At 28.2% G+C, this 14919-nt stretch overlaps 2 protein-coding genes across 4 annotated transcripts; one reads left to right on the forward strand and one right to left on the reverse strand.

The window, feature by feature from the left end:
- Positions 1-5: 5 nt before the first annotated feature.
- Positions 6-4736, forward strand: LOC130677589 (radial spoke head 14 homolog). Of its 2 annotated transcripts, XM_057484423.1 has the most exons (7): positions 6-140; positions 204-331; positions 811-1141; positions 1985-2064; positions 2152-2394; positions 2468-2614; positions 4340-4736. In XM_057484423.1, the coding sequence occupies exons 1-7, from the start codon at positions 44-46 to the stop codon at positions 4484-4486; spliced, it is 1173 nt and encodes a 390-aa protein (XP_057340406.1). In that variant the 5' UTR covers positions 6-43; the 3' UTR covers positions 4487-4736. The 2 variants fall into 2 exon arrangements, with proteins under 2 accessions (XP_057340406.1, XP_057340405.1); XM_057484422.1 differs by having other exon boundaries at positions 1985-2394.
- A 4559-nt stretch (positions 4737-9295) lies between these two features.
- LOC130677286 (uncharacterized) lies at positions 9296-14296 on the reverse strand. Of its 2 annotated transcripts, none has more exons than XM_057483982.1 (3): positions 14023-14296; positions 11475-11973; positions 9296-11406 (listed from the first exon to the last, which is right to left on the reverse strand). In XM_057483982.1, exons 1-3 carry the CDS (start codon positions 14194-14196, stop codon positions 10181-10183), a joined length of 1899 nt encoding a protein of 632 aa, XP_057339965.1. In that variant the 5' UTR covers positions 14197-14296; the 3' UTR covers positions 9296-10180. The 2 variants fall into 2 exon arrangements, with proteins under 2 accessions (XP_057339965.1, XP_057339966.1); XM_057483983.1 differs by lacking the exon at positions 14023-14296 and adding an exon at positions 12674-12809.
- Positions 14297-14919: the final 623 nt, after the last annotated feature.

Genomic DNA, 14919 nt, shown 5'->3' on the forward strand with positions numbered 1-14919 from the left:
CTTTTCTTTTTTAAATTAATAAATTAATAAATAAAATTAAACAATGTCGGAAGTACCGGAAAATAATTCGAGACAAAATTCTAGCTCGAGTGGAACAAGTGGATTACCACAGGGAATAGTAGACCGGATTATGGAAAATGGTATTTTATAAAGTTTTTTTTTTTTAACTTTTGAATATAAATTAATAGTTTTTTCATTAAAAGTTGGGAATATGAGCGAAAGAAGCCAATCAGAGCCACGGAAAAGTCCACTTCCGGATTTTTTAGTTCCTCATATAATGCTGACGCGAATGTCAGAACGTGTTGGGAAATGGGCACACGCTAAAATAAGCGTAATTATTTTTTTTATTCATTTAATCATAATAAAAATAGTTGGCCCAATTAGAAGATACAAATTCTGGACACTCTGCACCTTTTCTGGACAGTAAAATTTTTTTTACGCGCGAAAATATGACTTTTATTTGGAAGTTCATAAAAAAAAATTTGAAAAAAAAGCGCGAAATTCATATTATAAAAAAATGTCCTTAATAACTTTGATATAAAACAATTTTTTGAAAAGTTACTGATAAAAAAAAAGAAAATAAACTTTTTTATTTTATTTTTTCTTACTAAACTTTAAAAGAAAAAAATTTCAATCTCAATATTCAACTTAAAGTTTAAGCTTTAGCTTTAAAATGAGAGTTTAATAAACTCTACAAATATTTTATTTTTTTTTTATGATAATTTTATCCGAGTTGTTTTATTACCGACATTTAATGAAACGTATTTTAGTAGAGTTGATTCCAATTAATTAACAAATAGTAATTAATAGAGAAAAGAGTCGGCACCGGAAGAAGCGACAAAAGAACGAGCGACGCTATCAAAAATAACGGATATGTTGATTGATCCGAAAAAAATATTCGCCGTAGTAAGATTGAAACTAGTAGATGAATTGGGTACATTTTTAGTATCACACGATCCTTTTATAAGAGAGAAAACGGCAATAGCTATTTCGGAAATAGCTCGAAGGCCCACTGGACGACAAGCTATCATTCGTAATCCGACGATTCTCAGTAATTTGATAAATGGACTCCAAGATGTAGTAATTGATGTCCGAATACAAATGGCTCGTGTTCTGGAAATATTAGCTCACGACTACTTTAGTGATTATAAAGACTATTAATATATATATTATATATGTGTATATACTGTAAAAAATTTTCGGAGTGATGGCGAATTAAATCCGGAGTGAAACTTCGAAAACTACACCGAAAAAAAGGATTTCTCGACTCAAGAAATTTTTTACATTACGAATTGAAATCAAGAATTTTCTTGAGCAAAGCAAAAATTTCTTATCTCAAGAAAATTTTTGTTTTCACTTCGTAATGCAAAAAAAATTTCTTGAGTCAAGTAAAAATTTTCTTGAGATGGGTAAACATTTTTATTCTCAATTTGTAATTCAAAAGATTTCTTGAATCAAACAAAAATTTCTTGAATCAAGTAAAAAGTTTCTTGAGCGAAGTAAAAATTTTTATTCTCAATTTGTAATTCAAAAATTTCTTTAATCAAACGAAAATTTCTTGAGTCAAGTAAAAATTGTTTTGAGCGAAGTAAAAATTTTTGTTTTCAATTTGTAATGCAAAAAATTTCTTGAGTCAAGTAGAAACTTTCTTGAGCGAAATAAAAATTTCTTACCTCAAGAAAATTTTTGTTTTCAATTCGTAATGCAAAAAATTTCTTGAGTCAAGTAAAAATTTTCTTGAGGTGAGTAAAAATTTTTTGCACCAAGAAATACTTTTTTTTTCCGTGTATGAAATTCTCTCTAAAATTACAGCTGAAACAAATTCCCTATCTACTCCGTATGCAAAGTGATTTTTTTTAACTCCGTAATTCATAGTGACAGAATGACTCCGAATTAAAATAAAATTCGGCTTACTCCGAATTTTTTTTTACAGCAAGAAAACCTTTATGTCTTATAAATATAGCGGATCAATAACTATTTTTAGGTGCCAAAGTATTAGTAGAAAATTATCGTTTTCTTGACATTATTGCTCAATCTCTTTCAAGAGAACAAAGAGAAATTCTGGTAAATAAAAATATAAATATAAATATTTATAGTTTTTTTTCTTTTTTTATTTACAAATGTGTAACAGATGCTCACCACTTGTGTCAGATAATATATCTAAGTAGCCTTGAAGTATTGCTTCTGGCTCATGTCAACGTATGTCATGCCATAGAAATTGATATGATCGAAACTCTGCTTGGTCTTCTCAATTATCATAAAAGGGATAAAGAACTTTTGGGAAAAGTTTTATCGTGTTTAGTATTACTTTGTCAAGATAGTTTGGGTACTTGGAAGGCTTTTGAAGTTAAAAATTTTTTATCCATTCTCACGCCTCTTTTGAACGATGACGCTGTTACGTAACGAAAATATTTCAAGTTTAGAACTATTCCACTAAATTATAGTTAATATTTTATATTTTTTATAGAAGGAAATTCATGAAAAGGCTGCAAGTCTAATTGCATTTGCAACAATTACTAATTATGGTAAAATAAATGGGTTGATATTTATTGACAGACTATTGGAGCTCGCTAACAATGGACTTAGTCGTGAATGTCGATTAATGTCTATTAAGGTATAATAAGTCTAATTATTTTATTTTATTTTTTTTTATTACTGTACTAAAAAATTAATGCGGAGTAAATGCGAAGCAGATGACTGTTGATTTATTTAATCCTCTCGGAGTAAAATTTACTCCGAAGGGGAGTTTATTTTAATATTAAAACTTCTAATTGGAGTGAATGCGGGTTCAAATAAAATCCAGTTCACTCCAAAATCACTCCTTATTTATTCCGTATGCGGAGTGATTTTTTTCGGAAACTCCGGAACTCCGAGTGACGGAGTAAATTTGGATTTAAATAAAATCCGCGATCACTCCGAATTAACTCCCGATTTGTCACAGTGTAAAAAAAATATTTTATTGAAATATTTAATACGACCCACGGTCTAGTTTATTAGAAAAAAGTTTTTTAATGTTCGAGGGTAATTGTCGTAGAAATAAAAAAATTTATAAATTTTACATAACGATTTGTTAAAATAATTTAAAAAATTAAAGCTAAATCCGTAGACTGAAAAAATTTGCGGAGTGAACGTGGATTAAATCCAGAGTAAATGCGGATTGAAATAAAATTTAAATCACTTTGAAATCACCGGTAAAAAAATAAATTTCTGATTTGCTTCGTATATTCAGTGATTTTTTTTAAATTCCGTACCTCCGGGCGAGGGAGTGAATTCGGATTTAAATAAAATCTGTAATCACTTCGAATACACAGGATTTATTTAAGTTTAATAAAAATACTGACTATTTAAAAATATATTTTATGGTGCGAAAAATTTTTACTCGTTCCAAAATAATTTTCTTCATTATAAATTGAAAAAAAATTTTTTTTTGGAGCAAACAAATTTTTTACAGTCCTAAGAAAATGTTTGTCTTCAACTCAGTGAAAAATATTTATTGCCCCAAAAAAATCATTTTTTTTTCTGTACTAAGGTAAAATCCCCTATATCCGCTCAGTACCATTAGTCGCTCACTTTAACTGTTTAATGCGTTTTTTATAATTTTTATAAAAAAAAATGACAACTAAAAATATTATTATTGATAAATAATTATTCGTGAATCTAAATATATTAAAATATGATGCATCGAATTATTTTATAATAGATTATAAATTTAAATTAAATGACTGTTTTCAAAATCGCGCTCAGCCGAGCATTTTTTACTTTAACGTTCATTCGTTAGATTCAATTTAGGTTACGTCGAATTTTTTAAGAATTGTTATAACTATATCTTATTATATACATTTTTAAAATTCATGAAATTTTATATTATGAAAGAATAAAGTAGTATAATTTATAAATTATTTGTCCAAATCAATAAACTTATAATAGTTTAATTGATATTGTCTTTGAGCGACTATAGGGCCATGTGTTGGTCGAGTAATGGTACATCACAACTTTTAGTGAGCGACTATGGGTACACTCAAGGACCTTATTTAAAAAATTAATAATAATTAATTATCAAAATTATTCTTTAAACTTAAATTTTATTCTAATACTCGAAACTTCAAAAAATAACTATAAAAAAAAATATGGTTTTTCATTTTATTTATTAATTTGTATTGAGTGATTTAATCTCACTCCAATGAAAAGTAAGCGGGTATAGAGGCTTTTACCTTACACGTGATTTGGAGTAATTAGTTTTGCTGAAACTTATTTAAGATTTATATTATCAATAATAAATATAAAATAGTAAACGTACAGAGAGATGATAAAAATTTATTGATTATTGTTATTATTAAAGGCATTGACAAATATCGCGGAAGTACCAGAAGGACGAGAAGAATTGCTAGCTCATTTAATATTTATTGAGCACATCAATACGGGAAGAGATAGAGTATTGAAGAAACATAAAAATATCCTGCTCAAAGTAATACAATGGCATCCGTGATGACTAGCAAAAAATAAACCCATTCATATATATATACATATTTTTATTTACTTCCATTTTTATGCTTTTATGTTTTACGATCAAACGAAAATTAATCATCAATTATTAACCGGTAAAAAAAATCACAAGATTGTTCTGAAGAATAGATTGCTACGTAATAAAGATTTTGTCGGGTATATAAATTTATAATTTATGGTATTGTTTTATTCGGAAAGGTATTCAAAATAATTACTATCATTAATAAAGTGCATATGGGATTTTTTGTGTTTGTTTATTCATAACTTTGTTTAGTTTTTTTTTTTAGTTCTGATTCGTTAAGGTCAAAGTATACTTGAATTAAATATATATATATTTATTTTTTTTAGCACGTGTTTTATGATACTGATATTTTAGACGTCAGTTATCATCGTATTAATTAACAATGACACGACCCAGATACATGATATTAAATTAAATTTATAAGCAAATATTAATTACTTCCGCGTCAGATATTTTACTGCAACATAGTATTTTTAGTGTGGTAATGGTATAAATATTTTATGAGTAAAGCGATGTGATGTATATTTGTGGTATTTGTGATAAGGGGTGTTGTCTCTGATTGATAATAAAAAAACGGTATTTAATTTCAAAGTTTTAATAAATTTTTATTTGAGTAATTTTGAAATATTATAAAAAAAATAATGAATAAATATTTAAATATTTTGGCGCGAAATTTAAATTTGGTGAGAACTGATCAGTAAACTTATTTTATAAAAATATCTGATGCCAGCCCGGGTCGAAAAAAAATCTTAATTATGACTTAAAATTTAAGCCAAAATCCTTCAAATTTCAACTGTTAATTTTTTTAGTCAGTGTAAAATTTCCATTACATTTGACTTAGATTTGACTTTTTGTGGCTTAGTTAGGATCGATTTAAGACAAAATAAGTCACGTTTAGGTCAAAACTGGTTCAGTTTGACTCTATTTCCTTTAGATTTAAGACAAAAAAAGTCACACTCAAGTCAGAATTGCGTCGATTTAAATACATTTTACTTAGATTTAAGTTAAAAAAAGTTTCATTTAAGTCAAAATTGATTCAATTGAAATATATTTTATTCAGATTTAAGACAAAAAAAGTTACATTAAAGTCAGAATAAAATAAAATTAGACAGTTACAACGCAAATTAAAAAAATACTTATAATTAGTAACATATAATTAATGATAGTAATAATTATTAGCGACAGTTATAATAATAATGTTAATTATAATAATAATAATAAACATTGAAAAATAATTCTTCTAATGTAGCATTTAAATACTTGAATGAAAAAAATTTTGGTCTTCTTCATTCTTTTATAAAAATTATTGATAAAATATGTGATTGTTAAAAAATTAGTAATTGTAAGTGCCTTGGCCATCATTTTGCAATAATAACTCTTCTGCAAACAAAACTTTTCAAAGAGCCTGTCAGACTTCTCTAACTATCACACTTATATGAATTCATTGTAACTGAAAATGTATTTGCGATTCCTGTCGAAAATTTACTATCGGTATGTTTTTATATTGATACAGCTAATAAAACTTTATTGCAGACTTGGTTAATCAATATGAAAATGAATGATATTGTAAACAAGAGCTTACATATACAAATTCTTCAGGAACAGAATAAAAAAAAAACATTGCAATAAAAATTTTTAACTTCCCGCTAAGAAAATTGTAAATTTTCAAAAATTCGGGAAGTTATTGGTTTCGGTCCGATTTAGGAAAATCGAATTTTCATCAGATGTCGACTTTTTGAGGTCCTAGGAAGCTATTCTGACTAATTTCACGATGATGTCCGAGTGTATGTATGTATGTATGTACGTACGTATGTAAATACCTGTATCTTTTGAACGGATTAACCGATTTTGAACTGTAAGGTGTCATTCGACGTGGCTTGTCGATATCTTGAAGCTGTAAGAAAATTGAGCTTGATCGGTAGGGCTCGTTCAGAGATATTCCAAAAATAAAATTTTTTCAAAAGTGTTTTTTTCGGAAACTTCTAATGTGCTCGATGGATTGATTCCAAAATCGACTGGGATTCGTTCAAGAGAAACCGTTGTCGAAAGAATTAAAAAAAACAAATTTTTTTATTTTTTCTGAAATATCTCAAAAACGACTCGATAAATCGAATTCAAAATATGATCAGCTTTAGAACTTGATAAAACGCGTCGATTGCCACCTCAACCGTCTCAATCGGCTTATTCGTTTGAGAGATATCGTTGGAGAAAAAATGGTGAAAAACTTTTTTTTTCGAAAACAACAGCATACAAAAGTATTTTCGAGCTCGAAAATGTATTCACAATAATGTTTTCGAGGCTCTTGAGCTCGAAAACAGCGGAAAGTTTTGAGGCTGGCCCGCAGGGTCAACTGACAGACCGATTTTTTATAACAGATTTGCCACTATCTACGATAAAATTGCGTACTTTACAGTAAGAAGATCGTACTTTATAGTAAGTTTGCTACGAATTTACGGTGTTGCTACCTAAAATCCAGTATTTTACTGTAAATTTCGGTGATTTTACGATTTCTTACGGTAATAATAATCCGGCGAAAAAACAGTGAATCTACTTATATCTACCGTAAGCTCAAAATCAAATTTGACATGGTTATTTCTCAATTGATAAATTCTACATGCTTAGAAATTTATAAAATTGATTTATTGAATTCGATTCAATTGCAGATAAGAGATCGTGCAGAAAATGATGGATGCAACTTATAATTTCGTTACATGTACAAGGGAAAAATGAACTATCTAAATTGAGAAAGGACAAGTAATATATAATGATAAAGTCATTAGTAAATACTATCATCATTCTGAATAGTAATTTTTTTATTTATAATTATAGAATAAATATCAGAATTTATTGTCTATGCAAAAAGAATTAATATTTGAACTATAAAAATCGTAACTTAAACATTGAAAATTTATAACACGTATTATAAAACTTATTATTTGAAATATTAAAATTTCATATATTGACACCCAAGTTTCGGGTTATAATTTCAAACACTGATTTTTGAAGTTTATTTTTTTCTGTGTAATGATTGTATTTATAAAATCAATTATATTAAATTTTAATTACCATATGGGTGTGTGAAATTGGAGTATGTTTTGATAATGATGACCATGACTGGAAGATTTTATTGCCCGTCACAATGACAAAAAATAAAAAATAAATTATTTAAAAAATCCACATATTCACGATATAAAGAAGCTTCGCCTCCGTTAAATTAATGAAAAAATAAAAAAAAATAAAATAAAAGTAGAGCGGCAGAGACAGCCGATCGGTTCTGGTGTGGCTCGGGCGATCACTGAAGTTAAGCAGCACTGAGCATGGTCGCAATTTGGCTGGGTGACCGCTTAGCCACGAGTTGAGCTCGATCGGAGGTCTCTGGCCGTTAGGCGCAGGATGAAGATTTAGTGATCGGTAAAATGGGAATTTTACCGATCACTAGAGCCTCACCTTAACCGAACTGTAATGGCAATGGTTTTCTCTGTGGCTTTCCTTGCCCCTATACCCCCACAGCCAAGGTGGGGGGTAGGGTATCACCGTAATGGTACAGTACAGTATAAGCACAAGTCGGGCCACAGCCGCACAATGAAAGCAGATAAAGAAAGGAAGCAGTCGCGATGTAAAGGCAAAAAGTGTAAAAGGCCGTACATGCGGCTATGCACTGGAACAATTAAAAAAAAAAAAAAAAAGAAAATAATAAAATTGTAAACTAATTTGAATCATTCATTTTTTTATTTTAATAAGATAAAAATATTAGTATTTGATCATTACTGGAATGGTCATAAAAAAAATTTCTTTTCATTTTGATAGAAAAATTTGAACTGACTCATTTAAATAATGTCAGTTTTCCATTGGTGAAAATTGCTTTCAAGAGCATGCGCACAAATTCGCGCATGCCAATACATGCGCATTGATTTTTTTCATAATTAAAACTGCCGAAACGGCACAAAAAAAATTGTTAACTTTTTGTTGAATTTAAGTTAACAATTGGTTAACGTAAATTCATGATAACAAATTGTCGTTTTAAATTTAACATAATCAACAATTTTTTTTTGTGCTGCTTGGGTATAACAGAAGAAAGTACCGTACCAATATTTAAAAAAAAACTATTGAATTAAGTGCCACATTTAATGTTAAATTTATTATCAAAATTCAAATAGGCAGAGTTGTGCGCATGAGTTGTAAAGATATTTTTGCAGGTAGTTTAAATTGGTGTAAAAAATGTATATGGCATATTTTCAATCGATTGACTTACATATTTTTGCTTTTAACTTATCGTGTTACTATTTTTTTTATTTAAAATATAACTGTAGCCTAGATATTTTATAAACATTGAATATATCGATTTATAAAAAGAAAATAATTATGCAAGTCACATACTAAGAAAAAAAAAAGAATAATGTTCAAATATTTATGGTACCAAAAATTAAAAATGCTAATATGACACAGAAATTGTATATATTTTTTTTAAATTTTGATTTCTGATAAAAAAAAACAAAATATTTTAAATAATATTAATTTATTTGTTAACTCTATATGTTCGATGGTGATTGTCACCACCATCATTTGTTACTGTTATCATTTTCATTAGTAAAACTAATTATTAGAACCGCTGAAAAATTTACTACCATTTTAGATAATGAAATTTAAAAATTTTATATTGTAGATAGTTTCATTAAATTTTCTCCGTGTGCTTACTGAATTTCGTAAAGTCGTCGATTTTCCTAGCGGAAAGGTAAAAAAAAATCATTATGAAATTGACATTTTCTTTATTTAATACAAGTCCAATACATAACAAACCCATAATTCTACAACAAGATCATTTACTATAATCACAACAGAAGTATTCAACTAACGATAAAACAATCAACACGATGTGACTGAAAGTTATTCGATAAATATAATTTTATATCAATGCTTCAATTAGATATATGCTTACTACAAGATTTCCAAACATCATAAAGTTGTTCATTAGAAAATTGTAATAATGTTTGATTTTTCATAATTAAATTACGAGAGTCCATACAGGGGAGCGGAGAGGGGGGGTATAATGGGCCGCAAAATGAGTCCCCTAAAATTTTGGATGCCTCAAAATATTTGGAGGCAAAATAGGCTCCCCAAATTTTTGTTCAATTTAAATGATTCAAGAGAAAGGAATCCCTGCAAAGTGTTTAAGATTGTGGTTGACTTTTTACTCGTCTAAATAAGAAAATTTTCTTGACAATTATACATTCAGTTTGGAATGCCCTACTTTACTCTCTTGATGTGTAATATACTATTGAGATTACACAAGATAATAATTGAATTTTAGTAGATTTTTTCGAGGGCCCATTTTGCCCCAAATTTGAATTTTTTATTTTGGCGCATATTGATCACAAATACATAGCAGAAAACTAGAAAAACTAAAAGGGGTAAAAAAAATTGAACATTAAAACTTTTTATTTGGGGGGCCCATTTTTAATTTTCAACACAAGCGGCATATTGAGACCAAATACATGGTACGGGGCTAAGAAGAAGTAAAACAAGAGAGAAACACTAAGGATATCAGCTCTTTTTTCTAAAAGGGCCCATTTTGATCCCCCCCCCCTTTCCTCTACAAAACAATCAATAATTAGACAGAAATTATCGTAACAGAATATATAAATATATACACACGCATCAATCAAAAACGACTCTATCTTCGTTAATGAACACAATTTCTTCTTGTAGTTCCTCATTTTCCCTTTCTAATTGCCTTGGGGGTCTAATGATTTTATTAAGCCTTTCAATAGCAAATATGACTACAGCCAAAAGTAATAAATGTACCATTAATACAAACGCATACATTAAATCATCACCGTCTATGATTTCTGATTGTTTAGATTTTTTAATGTTTTCAATGACCTTCATTTTTTTTAATCGTTTATAGATCAACAATCTCTCGTATCGATTAATAAAACCAGCTTCAATGAAATGTAAAACTTTCTGATCAACGCGACTTTTTAAGGCCCAGTTTTTACGGGCATTATAAATATAATTAGATGGAAATAGTAACTTATTGGATACATGTAGTCCATATTTAAAAGCATTCTCTAATATAAATTCAGCGCCGTAAATACACGCTACAGTTTTATCTTTGCTAGCTAGTTCTAAACACTCAAATGAAAGGCTACCATTATCAGGGTGTAAATATTGCATATCCGAATCAGTTGTCCATAATCCCGCATTTTTAATATCTTCACCTAGAAGGCCAGAATAATGTACATGGTATTTATATTGATATAAGTCCTGAAGACTTTCAATATTGTGATATGTAGGTTTTGCTAAAACTGCAAACAATTCACCTTGCAGGATTGGACTTGATATAAATATGAATAGGAAGGCAGAGAAAAAAATGATGCGCATAGCTAATCTATCAAGAGGTAACAAAATCCCCATATTTAACACCATTAGATAGACATCTAAAAAAGCTGCACCAAATCGATACCTATTGTTCAGTCCTATTATTACAATAATTAATAAGAAAATAATTACCATAACTATAACAGTATTAACATTAAATATAAAATTAAGTTCACTAAATGGTGTTATAACACTTCGCTTTTGTGTGGCTATTAAAAAACTTTGTTCGAAATTTAAGAAAATAAAATCACTGAAATTATAATTAATCCAAGAAAGTGGAGTACCTACTACACTAACATCACTTCTTTTAGTATTTAATGAAAGGTAAATATCCAATAGTGTGGTATTCAGTACATAAGAATGTTCACTATTCGTGAGGTTTAAGCTTGGAACTATAAATTTCTTGAAAAATTCAAACTCTCCCCAAGATGAAAGAGTCTTTACACTATAACCATCCAGAATTTTGGTTTTATCGAACTGAAGAACATGACAGATTTTGGGATCTGAAAAAAATAAATAAAAGGAATACAGTTAGTTTACCAAATAAAATTTGAAAAATTACAAATATTACCTTTGACAAATAGTTGTTTGAACAACGTCCATCGACTATTAGGTTTATAAGTTATTGCCACTTGTACCCACGGATCGGGTGCATAATTAGTGAAGGGATTAAAAGTATATATTGTTGTGTCATTGCTGTTCTCGGGGCATAAATAGAATGATGATAATAAATCCGATCTCCATAATAATCGGAGAACCTTTGCTGCATTGTTTTGACAGGACTTTTTATCAGTTCCAACAACAAAGAAATGAGAGACAATGTTCCAGGCAGGAGATGATTTGAATTCAAGAAGAAGAAGTAGAAGGTCATCAGCTAAATCAGCAGATATCACGTAAGTGGGATGCGAAGGGTGATACGGAATAATATTTTTCGATTTGAATTTGTGGTTAATCACAGTAATTGGTGCTTTTATCGCACTCGATAGATATTGATCGATTGAATCCACCAAGTCTGCACTCATAATTATTGGATTCGATTTATTCGCAAAACATAATCCGAGCAGTTGACTCTGTAGAAAAACGATAGTTCAATTTAATGAAATTTTAATAATGATTCACTTTATGAATCATTTGTATTCACGATTTTGCTTGTAATTTTTAACAACTTTTGATTATAATCGGATTTTTTGTATGTTCTTTATTAAAATACATTGCAAAAAAACTGTATTATTTCTCTTTTAGTTTTCCATAAGTATTTTAATAAGGAATAACTAATTTAATGCAAAATGTTCTCTGTTAGCTAACAAAGTAGTCATAAATACCCGCATGCAAAAAGAATATCGTTGCAGACATTGAGCAAGCTATATAGCTGTACATATAATTGTGCAATAGTTAATATACATATGTATAATATTCAAAATCAATCAATTGCGTCCACTGATATAATGAACTTTATGCACGAACTCAAACTGCAACTGTATTAAACTAGATCGATAAATTCAACGAATTACATAAAAAATACAATATTTATCAAGTCGGTATTTGAAAAAATTTTTATTAACTGAAAATAACTTGAGTATTTGGTTAAAAAATTTTTTTCTCATTAATTCTAAGCTATTGAAGTTTTACGACCGATCACGACATTTTCTACTAAGCTCATCAAAACTCTTACTAATATGTTATTGCTGTTACAGTGTATATGTAACAAAATATTTATACTATTAACCTTTTTTTTATTTTCTATTAATTATAGTTGAAATATAAACGAACCTAATTTTTTTGTTGAATATTCAAGGCCATTTTGAGACTGTGCCTGCTCCAACTTTTGAATAAAATTTTGAATGACTCTTCCTCCGCTGAGGTATCGATTTTCAAAGAAGTTACAATTAAGTCTTTATTTTTTTTTTTAATCAATTAATAAAATTTTAATACGGTTATGACAGATGAGAGTCGGTTCATATTCACTTAAATAGTGGGGTTGGGGGCACTGTCGGAGAATAGACTTAAGGCAAACTAAAATAAAAAAATTCATTAAATTTTCATTTTAATTTCATTTTTTATCTTTGTCTTTACAATTCGTTATAATTCACTGATTGTAATTTGAAAAAAGAAGAAGAATAAAAATCAACGCTATGATGAAATAAATACTAATCAATTTTTTGATTCTGACCATTTTGTCTTATAGCATAAGTATCAATAGAAATAAATTTTAAATGAGCAGAAAAAAATGAGTGTATAGAGCAATCGACGTTAATTAATTTTTTTTTTAAGCTGCCGAATTTTTTGAAGTTATATAAAGTTCTTTGACGGACCCAATTCTCAGTAAAAAGACAAATTATAGCCAAACCTCCTAAATTACCGGTTTGTCCCGATTCACGGTAATAATAATCAAATTTACGTGTTTTATAATGGCTTTGCCACAATCTACGATAAAATTGCGTTCTTTACAGTAAGAAGATCGTACTTTATAGTAGGTTTGCTACGAATTTACTGTGTTGCTACCTAAAATTCAGTGTTTTACTGTAAATTTCGGTGATTTTACGATTTCTTACGGTAATTATCCGGCGAAAAAACAGTGAATCTATTTATAACTACTGTAAAATAGCGCGAAATCAAATTTGACATGGTTATTATTCAATTGATAAATTTTGCATGTTTAAAGATTTATAAAATTGATGTATTGAATTCGATTCGATTGCAGATATGAGATCGTGCGAAAACTGATGGATGCAACTTATAAATTCGTTACATGTACAAGGGAAAAATGAACTATCTAAATTGAGAAAGGACAAGTAATATATAATGATAAAGTCATTAGTAAATACTATCATCATTCTGAATAGTAATTTTTTTAATTATAATTATAACGTAAATAATTATAGAATAAATATTAAAATTTATTGTCAATGCAGAAAGAATTAATATTTGAACTATAAAAATCGTAACTTAAACATTAAAAATTTATAACACGTATTATAAAACTTATTATTTGAAATATTAAAATTTCATATATTGACACCCAAGTTTCGGGTTATAATTTCAAACACTAATTTTCAAAGTTTATTTTTTTCTGTGTAATGATTGTATTTATAAAACCAATTATATTAAATTTTAATTACCATATGTGTGTGTGAAATCGGAGTATGTTTTGATGACGATGACATCGACTGTAAGATTCCATTGCCCGTCACAATGACAAAAAATAAAAAAGAAATTAGTTTGAAAATCCACATATTCACAATATAAAGAAGCTTTGTCTCTGTTAAATTAATGAAAAAATAAAAAAAAATCATAAAATCGAAAACTAATATGAATCATTCATTTTTTTTATTTTATTATGATAATAATATTAGTATACAATATAATATAAGTATATGATCATTACTCGAATGATCATAAAAAAAATGTCTCTTCATTTTGACAGAAAAATTTGAACTGACTCATTTAAATAATGTCAGTTTTCCATTGGTGAAAATTGCTTCTAAGAGCATGCGCACAAATTCGCGCATGCCAATACATGCGCATTGATTTTTTTCATAATTAAAACTGCCGAAACGGCACAAAAAAAATTGTTAACTTTTTGTTGAATTTAAGTTAACAATTGGTTAACGTAAATTCATGATAACAAATTGTCGTTTTAAATTTAACATAATCAACAATTTTTTTTTGTGCTGCTTGGGTATAACAGAAGAAAGTACCGTACCAATATTTAAAAAAAAAACTATTGAATTAAGTGCCACATTAAATGTTAAATTCATTATCAAAATTCAAATAGGCAGAGTTGTGCGCATGAGTTGTAAAAATATTTTTGCAGGTAGTTTAAATTGGTGTAAAAAATGTATATGGCATATTTTCAATCGATTGACTTACACATTTTTGCTTTTAACTTATTGTGTTACTATTTTTTTTATTTAAAATATAACTGTAGCCTAGATATTTTATAAACATTGAATATATCGATTTATAAAAAGAAAATAATTATGCAAGTCACATACTAAGAAAAAAAAAAGAATAAT

The sequence above is a fragment of the Microplitis mediator genome, chromosome 11 (genome assembly GCF_029852145.1).
Source record: "Microplitis mediator isolate UGA2020A chromosome 11, iyMicMedi2.1, whole genome shotgun sequence".
In the NCBI taxonomy this organism is placed as follows: Eukaryota; Metazoa; Arthropoda; class Insecta; order Hymenoptera; family Braconidae; genus Microplitis; species Microplitis mediator.

Bases quoted from the DNA above. Each gene is read 5' to 3' on its own strand.
- LOC130677589 (XM_057484422.1), top strand. From the start codon at position 44: ATGTCGGAAGTACCGGAAAATAATTCGAGACAAAATTCTAGCTCGAGT. The intron at 141-203 runs GTATTTTATAAA...TTTCATTAAAAG, and splicing joins AGACCGGATTATGGAAAATG to TTGGGAATATGAGCGAAAGA. The intron at 2,395-2,467 runs GTTACGTAACGA...TATTTTTTATAG, and splicing joins CTCTTTTGAACGATGACGCT to AAGGAAATTCATGAAAAGGC.
- LOC130677286 (XM_057483982.1), bottom strand. From the start codon at position 14,196: ATGATTTTTTTTTATTTTTTCATTAATTTAACAGAGACAAAGCTTCTT. The intron at 11,974-14,022 runs GTAATTAAAATT...GTTTTTCTACAG, and splicing joins CGATTTCACACACACATATG to AGTCAACTGCTCGGATTATG. The intron at 11,407-11,474 runs GTAATATTTGTA...TATTTTTTTCAG, and splicing joins CAAACAACTATTTGTCAAAG to ATCCCAAAATCTGTCATGTT.